This window comes from Prionailurus viverrinus, chromosome E1 (genome assembly GCF_022837055.1).
Source record: "Prionailurus viverrinus isolate Anna chromosome E1, UM_Priviv_1.0, whole genome shotgun sequence".
Taxonomy (NCBI): Eukaryota; Metazoa; Chordata; class Mammalia; order Carnivora; family Felidae; genus Prionailurus; species Prionailurus viverrinus.
In genome coordinates, this window is record NC_062574.1 from 36,748,787 (window position 1) to 36,763,002 (window position 14,216).

Sequence of the window (14,216 nt, forward strand, 5' to 3'; positions counted from 1 at the left end):
AACTGTTTTCATTGCTTAACGTCATCATGATTTGAAGGTTAAAGTGGATAGATTTCTAAAGTTAGTCACACAAAGGAAAGTCTGACCCCTGTATCTGTTTGTGACTCATTCTCTATCCTGAACTGTGCCTATTCTTTCAGATGACAACAGAGTTTTTCAGAATAGATTGCTGTCAGCTTTGAAGTCTTTCAAAGGTAGGTAGGAAATGTACTGAGAAAGTATATAAAATTGACATCTTTAATCTTTGTATTTGTATTTTTTTCCTAGCGATGAGATCATGATTCCTCTGCCATTCCTTCTATATATTAATCTTTTTTTTTTTTGGTGCTATATAGGCTTGATCTCAGGATCAGACTCAAAGGAATCAGTCCTAAGTATCTCCACAGTTGTCTTTCTATGCACTTTTGGATAGGTCTAATTAGACTTTCAGCCTTCACGATGCTGAAAATAACCATCATAATGTCAACTGTGAATTGTTAGTTTTCTTCTATTTTTTTTTTCAATATTAAATGTGCCATGTGCTCACTAAATATAAATTAAAGAAAAATGATCACTCATAATCCTATCCAATCATGACCACTGTTAATATTTTAAAGCCCTATATGGTTAAAATAGCAATAATCTCATAGAGTCACAAGTGCTCTGAAATTCCATTGGAAGACTCCATAAAAGACACCAATGTGCTAGTCTTGGTAAGTCAAACATATTCTTCCAGTGATGAAATACATTGTTATCGCTATATTGAAGCAATTAGATAAAGTGGTTGGCTTGCCTAAGAGCCACAATATACAAAAAATTGTATCTAATACTAGAATCACATTGACTTAAGATGCTCACAGTATGATAGGTATAGGGGAAATGAATCCATCTCCTGGAATAACAAGTTGATGTCCATCTGGGTTGACTCTATTTATGTACTTGCTGACTGCGGAATGTCAGAATCCCATGCATTATTTACATTGTTCATTTTATGTATATTTTTACTGGGCATATGATTTTAATTCATATATGTTAAATGTTTGTATGATATAACTTCACCCTATAAAATAATGTAATTTTTTAATAAAAACACCCTATAAAATGACATTATTTTCCTGTGGCAATCACCTTTGTAACAGCTATGGCTATGTACTTTTCCATGGAATGAAGATATAATGGTTTGCTTACCAATACCCTGTCATTAGATATTGAAATTCTGGGTATTTCTTTCTTTCTTTCTCTCTTTCTTTCTTTCTTTCTTTCCTTCCTTCCTTCCTTCCTTCCTTCTTTGTTTTTCTTCCTTCCTTCCTTCCTTCCTTCCTTCCTTCCTTCCTTCCTTCCTTATTTTAAGTAAGACTGTAATAAACATTTCTCTCTCCCCTGTGGCATAAGCTTTTTCGACATTCCCAAAGGTGGAATTAGTGAGCTATTACAAAAATTTGGAAGAATCACGATAGTTACTGCCAAACCATTTTCCAGTAAGGTAATTCCAGTTAACATTCTGACTAGCATCCAGACCTATTCAGAGTTGATTTAATTCATCAGCACAAGAAGTATTTTTCATATTGTGTCTTTATTGTTTTTTTTTTTTACATCTCCATCCCTTTCTAAGGAGGAAAGATTGATGCTAATAACCTGAACACAGTTCTGAGGAACATGGGGATCAAGCTCAAAAATAAGGAATTTAAAAATGTGATACAAAATCAACCTGTTGTTGGTGAGCATTGTCAATAATTACATCACCTTTTAAGGGAAAACTTAGAATCTTGGGATCATGTATAAGAATTTCTAAAACCAGATTGATTTGAGGAGTTTAAGATATTTTTAAGAATCATGGAGAAGAACTTGGTCTTTTTTTTAATTTATTTATTTATTTTGAGAAACAGAAAGCATGTGCCTGCAAGTGGGTGAGGGGCAGAGATAGAGGCAGAAAGAGAATCCCAAGCAGGCTCCATGCTGTTAGTGCAGAGACTGATGCAGAGCTCAATCCATGAACCATGAGATCATAATCTGAGCAAAAAATCAAGAGTCAGACACTTAACCAACTGAGCCATCCAGGTGTCCAAAGAACTTGGTCTTAAACTAAGAAGAAATCCTGCCTTTTTTCATTTCCATTCATCTGAAATTATCATCCCGCTCAACAGTGATTAGTGCAGAAAGGTTATTCATAGCTGTTGTCATGCCAGAGAATGGTAGAGAGAAACAAACATGGGAACAGTGGGGAAAATGAATGAATGACTAACCAAGGGAGTCTGAAATAATTGGGAGAAAAATATACATCTTGGAAGTAGTAGAACATCATTAATATTTCCACCACTAATATTATATCCAATAACCACATGTCACCAACATTTTGAGATAGATACAGTAGTTGAAAACACTCAAGAAATGTTAATGGCAAATAGAGGGAAGATGGAAAGTCCCTTGCTCAGTATCTGTGCTAGATGCAAAGTTCACCAAAAACAAAACCAGCTGGCCTCTACAAATGATATATTTTGCCATGCTTATAAGAAAGTATCTGGAGATAGTACGTTTGTCATATTCAGACCCTGTGTTCAAGGAACATGACCCAAATGCCATTGTCCTTCTTACTAATAAGGAATCAAGCACTCAAAGCAGAAAATACAAATTTAAGGTGAGCGCAAATTATTTAGTAGAATATATGCACTTTCACTGGGCCCTAAGTCCCAATTTTCCTAAGACTTAAGTCATGGTCTGAATTTTTTATGTTATGTATTACAGCTGATGGAAATGTTTCTCTGAAAAAAGTGATGAGTGATGTGAAAGCAGTTACAGGCAAGTTACAAGTTATCATAAAGATTAAAATTCTAATTCTTTAATGACATTTTCCTGTTTTTAGTGAACACATAATCCATAAGTATAGTACTCATTTCCATGACTCCACCTCAATGAAGTAGCTAGAATATTTCCAATACCATTGCATCAACACATGGTTGTTTCCTTATTCCTTTACCGTGCCTCCTTACTTGTTAAGATAGCACTATTCTGAATTTTATATTGTTCATTATTCTTTTTAAAAATAATAGTTTTATTACCTATATAATAATAGCATAGTATTTCATTTTGCTTCATCTGCCTCTGTAAAAATGCTATCACAAATAGTGTGCAGTGTTCCCTAACCCTAATAATTTGCAGGTTCTATAACTTGTTTTTTAAGATTATTGTGAGAAATCTATAAAGAAAAGCAAGAAATCATTGTCCAAAAAAGTCAGCATAGTGATTACCTCTAGAGAAAGACTGTGGATAGGGATTGGGAAAGAGTATGACAGAGTGTTGTCATGTTCTATTTCTCACCTGCATGGTGGTTACAAAGATGTTGTTCCAAGTGCTTATGTCTAATTGCCCAAAGTCAATCTTTGGGTTGTCTGGATTAAAATTTTTTTCTCATTTCTCAGTAGCAAGTCCTATATCCTCTAAAATACTTGCCTATAATAATGCTTCTGATCCTCACCACTGGAAAAAAACCTGAAAATCTGTATCAAGGATAAACAAACTACAGCCCATGGACCAAATCTAGTCCTCTGCCTCTTTTTATAAATAAAATTGTATTAGAACACACTTATATTCCTCATTTATGTATTATTAATGGCTGCTTTTGTGCTACAACAGCAGAGTTGAGTAGCTGTAACAGAGGCTGTATACCCTGCAGAGCTTAAAATATTTACAATCTCGCCCTTTACAGATAAAGTTCGCCAATCCTTGATCTAGATCACCACAACAATAGTTGAAGTAAAAACTAGGGCATATTGTTCAAAGAATCTAATAATTTGGGGGGGGGGGGGAACTGAGAGCAATATTAAGTTAACCTTTATATTCTAATTAGCAAGACATTACCTAAAAAGCCCAGTTTACTGAGAATTGTGCTTTCTTATCCCCAGTGTTAAGAAAGTGCACCTTTCCCTTAGGGACAAGGGAATACATTCTAATTCTTTGCCTGCCCTTTACTCCACCAAGCAGGTCTTGTGCTTTTGTTTTTTACCTAGCAGTTGGGGAGGGTGATGTTTAAACAGGGGCAGTTTTGTTTCATCTTTTGAATACTTAGGTAATTCTTAATATTGTCAACTATACTTGCCATTTCTGTTTTTTGAAGGAGAAAAAGTTAACGTCAAAGATCTGAAAAATATTCTGGAAGACATTGGGATAGAATTCACACCTAAAGAATACCTGGAACTGGTGAAAAATCTTCAAGTTGACGGTAAGCATTTCAAATACTCTTAGAGCCTTCAAGGGAGGTGGTCCTGTGTGTTTAAAACAACTTTTTAAAAAAGCACTATAATTATTTTTCCTTCCCTTCCCCTATGTTCATCTGTTTGGTTTCTTAAATTCCTCATATGACCGAAATCATATGACATTTGTCTTTCTCTGACTGACTTATTTCATTTAGCATAATACATGCTAGTTCCATCCACATTGTTGTAAATGGCGAGATTTCATTCTTTCTGATCACTGAGTAATATTCTATTGTATGTATATACAGCACATCTATATCCATTCATCAGTCGATGGATATTTGGGCTCTTTCCATAATTTAGCTATTGTTGATAGCCCTGCTATAAACATTGGGGTGTATGTACCCCTTAGATTCAGCATTTTTGTATCCTTTGGATAAATACCTAGAAGTGCAATTGCTGGGTCATAGGGTAATTCTATTTCTAATTTTTAGGGGAACCCCCATACTGTTTTCCAGAGTGGCTACACCAGTTTACATCTCCACCAACAGTGCAAAAGTGTTCCCCTTTCTCTGCATCCTCACCAACATCTGTTGTTGCCTGAGTTGTTAATGTTAGCCATTCTGACAGGTGTGAAGAGGTATCTCGTTGTGGTTTTGATTTGTATTTCCCTGATGATGAGTGATGTTGAGCATCTTTTCATGTGTCTGTTAGACATCTGGATGTCTTCTCTGGAAAAGTGTCTATTCAAGTCTTCTGCCCAAACCATAAGAGACTTAAATACAGAGAACAAACTGAGGGTTGCAGGAGAAGAGGTGTGTGGGGAGATGGACTAAATGGGTGATGGACATTAAGGAGAGCACTTGTTGGGATGAGCACTGGTGTTATATATAAGTGATGAATCACTAAATTCTACTCCTGAAACCAATACTACATTATTTGTGAACTGCTTGAATTTAAATAGATTTTTTAAAACTATACTTATTACATATTCCTAATTTTAAAACAACAACAAAAGGAAGGTCTAAGAAATTTTAGCATAACCTTGTTCTTCCTTTAGAAAGTGTAATTAGTTCTTTGGGAGTCAGCAACTCTATTTTCTTGAATCCTCCCTTTCAATATAAAATTTTCAGCTATTTTGGTTTCACCCTCAAAACTAAAAGTTAAGCTGAGAGGTGTAAGAAAAAAGTGAGGGTGGGAGAATTAAGAGATTAGGAAAAAGAAGGAAAAGTCAAAGAAAGTAAAGGAAAAATATCTTCATATTCCATGATGGCACCTGCCACTAATTATTGGCTTTGCACCTGACCAGACACAGCGCTCTGAGAGTTTTCTCCATTCCATGGTTTCAGATTCATTGGAGAGAAAGAAGAATCAGACTTATCTCTAAGGCAAATCACTTAAAAGTATCTTTGTGAAATGACATGTTTGTACTGTCTCTTTAAATCTCTATAGAGAAGTGTCTATTCATGTTTTCTGCCCATTTCTTCACTGGATTATTTGTTTTTCGGGTGTGGAGTTTGGTGAGTTCTTTATAGATTTTGGATACTAGCCCTTTGTCTGATATGGAAACCAATATGACAATACATTTCGTATTAAAATAATAAATAAATAAATAAATAAATAAATAAATAAATAAATAAATAAAGTCTATCTCTATATCACTTTATCTGTGATATCAGTTGTGCCTTTTCTTACAGATGATGGAAACATATATGAAAACAGATTGCTAGACGGTTTGAAATCTTTCAATGGTGAGTAACATGATGACAAGAAAGATAAATAAGATTCCCCTGCCTCACATTTGTATTATTATTTAGCTATTCTCTTGTGGCTCTTAACACCTCTCATATGAACTGATTCTGTATTTATTTTGCTGTTGTGAATATAGCTGCCTTGTTCAAATTCTTTCATTTTGCTGTTGAGTAAGTTTGGTTTTTGTCAAATTTAATTTAAGAGCATATTTAAATCTGGATGTACATAGAAAACATGAGGCAAAAATTGGTAGGGGTGCCAGGGTGGCTCAGTCAGTTAAGCATCGGACTGGGTTTCAGTTCAGGTCATGATCTCGAGGTTCCTGGGATGAAGCCCCATGTAGGGCTACATCTGTACTGACAGCATGGAGCCTGTTTGGGATTCTCTCTCTCTCTCTCTCTCTCTCTCTCTCCCTCTCCCTCTCCCTCTCCCTCCCTCCCTCCCTCCCTCTCCTGCCCTCCCTCTCCCACTCTCCTGCTCTCCCTCTCTCTTTCTCTCAGTCTCTCTTTCTCAAAATAAATAAAATTAAAAAAAAAAAAGAATTGGCAGTTGTTCAGGGCATTTCAGTGACTGGAAGAATGAAACTCAGCATTTATGCCCTGCCTATCAGAAAAAAAGGTTTCAATTGGTGGTCTCTACCGTTATAATTCACTGGAGAACGAATTTGTACTTTGCAGGATTGTCCTCCAGACCAAGGAAAAGGTTGCCATTCTACTTTGTCCACCTTTGTGCACTTGAATGTGTTCAGTCACTGATATTTTTGCATGGCACGGGGGGATTAATTGGAATTTTTTCCTTTGGAGAAGGCATTACATTTCTCTTGTATTCCCAATTCTTTCTTTAGGTGGGAAGGTTGATGTCAGTAACCTGGAAAACGTTTTAGAAAACATGAAAATCAAGCTCCCAGATAAGAAACTTGAAGATTTATCACAAAACCTACCAACTGATGGTAAGCATCATAGATATTAGAGACCTCTTAAGGGAAAGTTAGACTTAAAAGCTTATTTATGTGAGTGTCTGGAACTAAATCTGTTTTGGTGCTAATATGACTTTTTAACTCTTTAAACGTAACAATATTTTTGATTCAGTGTGTTTTCATTAATCTCAGGGTGCATGGTACATGTGTTAGAGTAAGTTATAGGTGATAAGTATTTACTTGAAAGTAGCTGAAGGAAGGCTTATTGCCCAAAAGGAAGAGGTTGCTAATTTCAAATTAACTATGTGACTTAAATATCTTTTAGGGGCGCCTGGGTGGCTCAGTCGGTTGAGCATCCGACTTCAGCTCAGGTCATGATCTCACAGCTCGTGAGTTCGAGCCCCGCGTCGGGGCTCTGACAGCTCAGAGCATGGAGCCTGCTTCAGATTCTGAGCCTCCCTCTTTCTCTGCCTCAATCCACTCGCATTCTGTCTCTGTCTCTCTCAAAAATAAATAAACATTAAAAAAAATTAAATATCTTTTAAAAGTCATATCACCTAGCTATACAATCCTGTTGGAGGAATAATCAAAATGATATGACTACTGGTTGACCATCGAGCTGGACCCAGACAATCAGAGGCTCCTCACTCCCTCCCCTGTCCCTGGAATATATGCTCTGTCCACCATTCCCACAGTGAGAGCTATATTCAAGGAAAAAACAATTGTCTTGAAAAAACAATGTGTTTGGAAACCATCTGGACAGTATACATGACCGAACCCAGTTAAGACCTCTCTATGAGCTTTAAGATTCCAGAGTGTAGACGCAGAGATCTATTCATCTTGCGGCTACCCAGGAGAATCCTTATATGTAAGTTCCCTTGCTTATTAAACCTGCCATCTACGAATCTGGAGTGGTCCACCTCTTTCTTTGCTCTCTCTCGGCCCTCTGTTTAGGGGGTCCAGGTTTAGATTTCATCCAGGAAGCTTCCAAGGTTGTGAACCAACCATTCCTCTGTACCTTTGTGGTATACCAACTTCCTGATTCCCTCCTCCTGTATTTTGGTACTAGTTTTCATTATTCCTCCCTGGTCTACATTAGGAACTTTAAACAGCAATATTTTGCCTTCTTTCACATAGCCTTCTAGGAGTACCCAGCTGGCTCAGTCAGAAGACCATGTGACTCTTGATCTCAGGGTTGTGACTTCAAGCCCCACACTGGGTATAGAGAGATTACATACATACCTACAAACAAAAATAGCCTTCTAGTTTTCTCACCTTAATTACCAAGAAATGTAGTCCTCATATTCATCAAAAATACTAGTCCCTGCATTTCTACATTTTCTTTCAATATATAACTTGTTTTAACTTTACTTCTTTCACTGTCCAGCTACTCTCTCTGTCATACATGCTGTATATAACTCCAACATTTGATCATCTCAGTCATTCAAATCTCCACTCTTATTTCTGAGCCTTGCTAAAGAAAATCGTATAAACTTACAGATTAATGCCCCTCCAAATTCATTTCCTCCTGGATAGTACAAGGACCTAAGAACATTTTTAACTCCATTTTCCCCTTCCCTATATTAAAGTTGTTTAATGTCTTTTAATACTGTCTTATATTCTTTTAACTCAGCAAAGCATTATTAGTAGCAGTGTTTTATAAAGCCAATATTCATCCAGATTTAACCACTCTTACCTTTTCTTTTCTATTCATTCTTCAGATCTTTCATTTGGGATAATTTTTCTTCTGCTGTTAGTAACTTCCTTTATTTAGGATCTGCTAGTAACAAATAATGATTTGGGAGGGGAGTTGGGCCTAAAAATATCTTTATTTTCCCCTTACTTTTGAAAAATATTTCCTCTGGGTTTAGAATTCTAGGTGGACAGTTTTTTTTTTATTTTCAGCACATTGAAAATACTATTCGATTGTTTTCTGCTTTATAATGTTGCTGATGAGAAGTCAGCTATGAATCTATTGGTCTTTGGGGGTAGTCTTTTTTTTTCTTTTAAAACATTTATCTTTGGGGGCGCCTGGGTGGCGCAGTCGGTTAAGCGTCCGACTTCAGCCAGGTCACGATCTCGCGGTCCGTGAGTTCGAGCCCCGCGTCAGGCTCTGGGCTGATGGCTCAGAGCCTGGAGCCTGTTTCCGATTCTGTGTCTCCCTCTCTCTGCCCCTCCCCCATTCATGCTCTGTCTCTCTCTGTCCCAAAAATGAATAAACGTTGAAAAAAAAAAAAAATAAAAAATAAAACATTTATCTTTGTTTCCAAAGTTTCACTATAATGTGGAAGATAAGAATGGAATTCTTTTCACTTATTCTCCCTGGGATTCTTTGGGACTTCTGAGTCTGAAAATTAGAATCTTTCATCACATCTGGAAAATTCTCAGTTGTACTCCTTCTAATATTGTCTGTATCACATAGTCTTTTTTTCTTCCTCTGGAACTCTAATTAAACGTATATTAAACCATTTTCCTCTATCCTTCATGACACTTAGCCCCTCTTCAGTATTTTCTGTATTTTTCTTCCTGTGCTTCATTCTCGATAATTTCGCCTGACTTGACTTCCAGAATACTAACTCTTCAACCGTGTCTAGCCTGGTGTTAGATCTAGCTATTAACCTCTTGGTTTTAGTTTTTGTATTTCAATAGAAATATAAACAATAGTTTGTGTCGTTTGTATTTTTTTGTATCTTGTCTTGTATCCTTTTGGTTTTTTGTTTTTAATTTCCAGAAATTCTACTTAGTTCTCTTCCGAATCTAGTAGGTCAGGTTTTTAGTTGGTTGTTCCCTACAGATACTTTCAAATTAACATGGTTCTCTTACAATCTTGGTCTCATAATTCCAGTTAATGAATTATTGGTGGGGGTTTTGTCTCTGTTGTTTCTTCTGATTCTCATTTACGGTGTCCTTGTTTCCCTATGTGTTTGGTTATTTACTATACGCTGTTCAATGTTATTGAAAAATTCCTGTGAGAATTCTTTGACACCTGAAATGAAATGCATTCCTCCAGAAAGGATTTGCTTTACTTCCTATTCACTTGAGTTTTCTATCTGTCAGAGACATTCCAATGACTTTTCATTACTATTCCCCTCATAAGGGGAATATAACTTCCTCAGCTCTGCTAAATTATTACCACTACCTTACTTGCTTTCTAATTTGCAATTATTTGTGAAGTTTTTTGTTCACTGGTATCTTCTATATTGTTGTCTTTGTGAGCATATTCATTTGTTATTCCTTTCATATCATTTTAGTGAAGTTTCCAAGAAGAAGAAGAAAGAAATACTTGTGGAGAGTAAGGTTTTGAAACATTACCCTAGCCAACAAATTGATCAAACTAATTTTTTTCCTCAGAAAAAAAACTGAAATAACTGAAATCCAGAGAGAGAGCTCCAATTAAAAATTGAGAAGTGAGAAGCCATTGGGTTTAGTCCTCAGGCTAGAGGATATTATGTACTTCTGGAGCAAAGATTAGCATTTACAAACCCAGATCAAACGAATAATACTCTGCTTCCCTCAATGTTCCCATTATCATCGTGTGCATGATTAGCTGTTATCCCTTTGCTGTGGATCCTGTGAAATCAGCACAAATTTTCCTTGCTATCTTAGAATAAAAAATAAAAGAGAGATTTCTGAAAGTGTGTCCTGACAGAGAAGCTGACAGATCAAAGGTTTCTTCTTACCTAGCCTCAGTGAAATATGTAATAAATAAAGGCTCTGTGAGGAAAGGAACCATGTCTATGTCGCTCACTGTTGTATCCCTCAGTGCCTCCCACATATGTGCAGATACTTGATACTTTGTAAATACTTGTTGAATTAATGAGGAATTGAATTAATTAAGTAATATGTTTCTTAGCCACTCTGCAAGGCTCTCCACAAAGACTTTCCAGTTATGGTCAGCAATAGGCATTAACTGATAGTTAACTGGGAGTTTTATGAAAAATGACGTCGTGCTATATATGTAGCAAGAGCCCGTAAGGTGCAAATCTGCTAACAAAATATATATGGAGACGGTATACTGGAACCTACCCTAAAGGAAGAATGGGATTCCATAGTAATAAGTGGCATATTTTTGGGTAAGAAAATGCTAATAATATGCATAATTTCTAAGTTTTCCTTACTCTAAAATACACTGTATCTGCAATCCTGGAAAAATATACTGATTTCAGAGCTAATTCTGTCATTCTAACATGTTCCACTCCACTGTTCAATTTTTAAGTGTTTAACATTACCATGTGCAAAGCCTTATGGTGCTTCTTGGGTTAGGATGTTTGGAGGGAATACAGAATAAATACTTTTTTTTTTTTTTCATTTAAAGGCACTCACAATCTTTGAGCATATAATGAACATACCTACTAGAAAACATGCAATAAACTAAGTTAACTTGGCAGTGTCAATACTGGAGAATGTTAAATGAGGAAAGAGTTAGATTTAAATTTCTGAACTGAAACTTTTTTACTCTTGTTCCCAGGATCTGGTATAGTAGGTGGTATACATTGAAGAGAACAAGCCTAAGGAGGGAGATGTTACATGGTGTGTGGAGGTTGGGATATTAAAAGAAAGCAGAAAATAAATAGTGTAATTAACAATGAGCATTTTTAGAGAGGAGTTTTCCATTTCATGCTAATTTGCATATGTGTATTCAACAATAAATCATAAAGAAACATTAATCCCTTTGCTCTATTTAACAGTCGTTCTCTATCAGTGCACAATTGTGTCTGTCTGAATTGTGGCTTATTTTTTTAGCTTCCGGGATGGCTGATCTGCATAAACTGCTGAAAGAAATAAAGAAATTCACAGGTGAGCAAGATGCTTTGTGAAAAGATGTAAAACAAAAAAAGCAAATACTTCACATTCACATACATATTTAAGGTTATGTTTTCTTATTCTGTCATTGACCGTTAACTTCTACTTTTTTAATGATTAAAATTTGATTCTAATGACACGAAGATTACATTGGACATTTATGTTTTGGCAAAAATGTTGCGCTGCTCTCTCTCTATAACAAGTTCTATATTCTCTGAAACTTCATTTTTATTTTGTGACTCGTTCCAATGGGCAAAACACCTGTGGTCATTTACTTAAAATATTTAACTACCGTTTACTGTAACCCAGCAATTGTTAAGGTAAAACTTTGGCAGGGATACAAATAATGCGGTCAGTGAAGCTAATCTATCTTCCAAGTAGGGCAAAGCAAAGAGTAACAGATTTTAGTGATGATAATACAATTAAAATGAGGTAGCTGCCTGTACATAACTTAGATCACTTTGCCTCCTATATATTCCTTTCTGTGATCTGGGTTAACTCCTCTGAGGTCATTAAGGGCGCTAGGAATAAATATTTTATTTAGAACTCAAGAAATACTTTCTGATAACTATAGATAACCCTTTTAAGCTTAGACGCTTCATTTGGAGTCAGTAGGCAATTCTCATCTGTTACCGTTCCCATCTTTTAAAGGAGGAAAAGTTGAAGCCAAGGATATACACAAAGCACTGGGAAACATGGGAATAGAACTCACAGACAGAGAGCTCTGGGGGCTGTTGAAAACATTGCCGATTACTGGTAGGTAGTTTCTCTATCACTGTATACGTATGGTATATCTCTATGCTAGTGTAAACTTTAATGTGAGAACATCTAAAGAATGGACCCATCTGGTTTCCTATAAAAATCTAAAAGACAAAAAGATCAACACTTAGTTGTAAAGAAATTATGCCTTTGACACTTACGTGTATTGTTTTGGGAGGCTATGGTATCTTCCAACCTAGGTTCTGCCATTAAGAGTATCATTACTCTGAAGTGAATGAAGCTTAAGCAAGGCAAAGACAAAAAGAAGGCTAATTTAGCAGGTAGTAAAGGAAGAAAAAGGAGAAATCAGGATGAGAGGGAAAGGTGTATCTGTTTCAGTGTAGAAGAATGGACAGACTGTCCACATTAAAAAATTTCTCTTCATCTTATTTTTTTCTTATTTATTAAGGATAGGTAAGCCTGGGAAATGTAGGCATATAACTTAAGATGATATTTTTAAAGTATGTATTTATGAAATTTCATTCTTCTTACTCTGTCCATATAACCTTAATTTTTTTAACCTTAAATATGTATTATTTTACAGCTGATGGAAAGGTAGAGAAAAGTACACTGCTCGATTATATAAAAGCTTTTCCTGGTAAGTCAGAATCTCAACAAGAAGGCAAATAAAACTAAGATCTACAGACTTTACCTTAACTTTTTTTTTAATTTTTTAATGTTTTTATTTATTTTTGAGACAGACAGAGCATGAGCAGAGGAGGGGCAGAGAGAGGGGGAGACAGAATCTGAAGGAGGCTCCAGGATCTGAGCTGTCAGCCCAGAGCCAGATGTGGGGCCTGAACTCACAGAGTGAGAGATCATGACCTGAGCTGAAGTCGGATGCTTAACCGACTGAGCCACCTAGGCACCCCAGACTTTACCTTAACTTTTAAAAGACCTTATCATTACACAATAATTAGATTATTGATTTTATTATCCCATTAGCCTATAGATCTACTTTAGATGCAACTACATCCAATGTGATAATTTATAGTCCTCTGATACTGAAAAAGTTTCAAAAATCTATTTGCTATCCAGAGCTCTAGTTATTTTCTAACATAATTCATCAGATTCACCATATATATGTACATATGTATATATATATATGTATGTGTGTGTATATGTATGTGTGTATATATATGCATATATACATATACATATATATATATGCATATACATATATATGTATATATATGCATATATATATATGTATATATATATATATATATATATGAGTATATTCTATTTTTGGCTTCCACAATACATTTCTATTGTGGAATGTGTCAACATGTCCCACAGGTAGCCCTAAACAGTTTTGTTTTGTTTTTAATTATTGTGCTGTGGATTTGTTTCATTCAGTTGGTGTGTGAATGTAGCCAATATTTTTCTTGAATATCAGTTCCTATTTTTATCCCTATTCCGTCTTCCCTAAGGTGGAAAGTGCTACACCCCTAAAATGCAAAGCATCCTGGAAAACTTGGGTTACGAGCTGGAGGATGAGGAAGTTGAGGACCTGCAGAATCGTCTGCCAACTGATGGTGAGTTTGTTGTTCCACCTTTAGGGAAAGTGAACTCCTCTAATAAAACTTCCAAATTTATTCATATGGGAAAAAATGTATCATCTCAGATCATTATTGTTTAAATCAGACATCAGTAATCTGTTAAAACAGTGACACCCCTGCAGGCCTAAATTCGTAGACACTAACTAGAAATTGACAGACCTAAGAAGCAGGTAGAGAAATGAAACAAAGGAAAGTAAAGTCAAAGAAGAAATTTTAAAACCAGCCAGGGGGGAAAAAAAAAGGAAAAAGCCCTTA

General features: G+C 35.8%; 1 protein-coding gene across 19 annotated transcripts in view; it reads left to right on the plus strand.

The window, feature by feature from the left end:
- EFCAB3 (EF-hand calcium binding domain 3) overlaps nucleotides 1-14,216 on the plus strand; it is a 477,549-nt gene that overhangs the window by 320,538 nt on the left and 142,795 nt on the right. For all 19 annotated transcript variants that reach the window (XM_047833629.1, XM_047833634.1, XM_047833633.1 and 16 more), the window contains 10 exons: nucleotides 141-194; nucleotides 1,592-1,696; nucleotides 2,722-2,775; nucleotides 4,091-4,195; nucleotides 5,867-5,920; nucleotides 6,766-6,870; nucleotides 11,581-11,634; nucleotides 12,292-12,396; nucleotides 12,944-12,997; nucleotides 13,833-13,937. In XM_047833629.1, coding sequence (XP_047689585.1) covers nucleotides 141-194; nucleotides 1,592-1,696; nucleotides 2,722-2,775; nucleotides 4,091-4,195; nucleotides 5,867-5,920; nucleotides 6,766-6,870; nucleotides 11,581-11,634; nucleotides 12,292-12,396; nucleotides 12,944-12,997; nucleotides 13,833-13,937 — 795 coding nt within the window. The remainder of the gene's footprint in view (nucleotides 1-140; nucleotides 195-1,591; nucleotides 1,697-2,721; nucleotides 2,776-4,090; nucleotides 4,196-5,866; nucleotides 5,921-6,765; nucleotides 6,871-11,580; nucleotides 11,635-12,291; nucleotides 12,397-12,943; nucleotides 12,998-13,832; nucleotides 13,938-14,216) is intronic.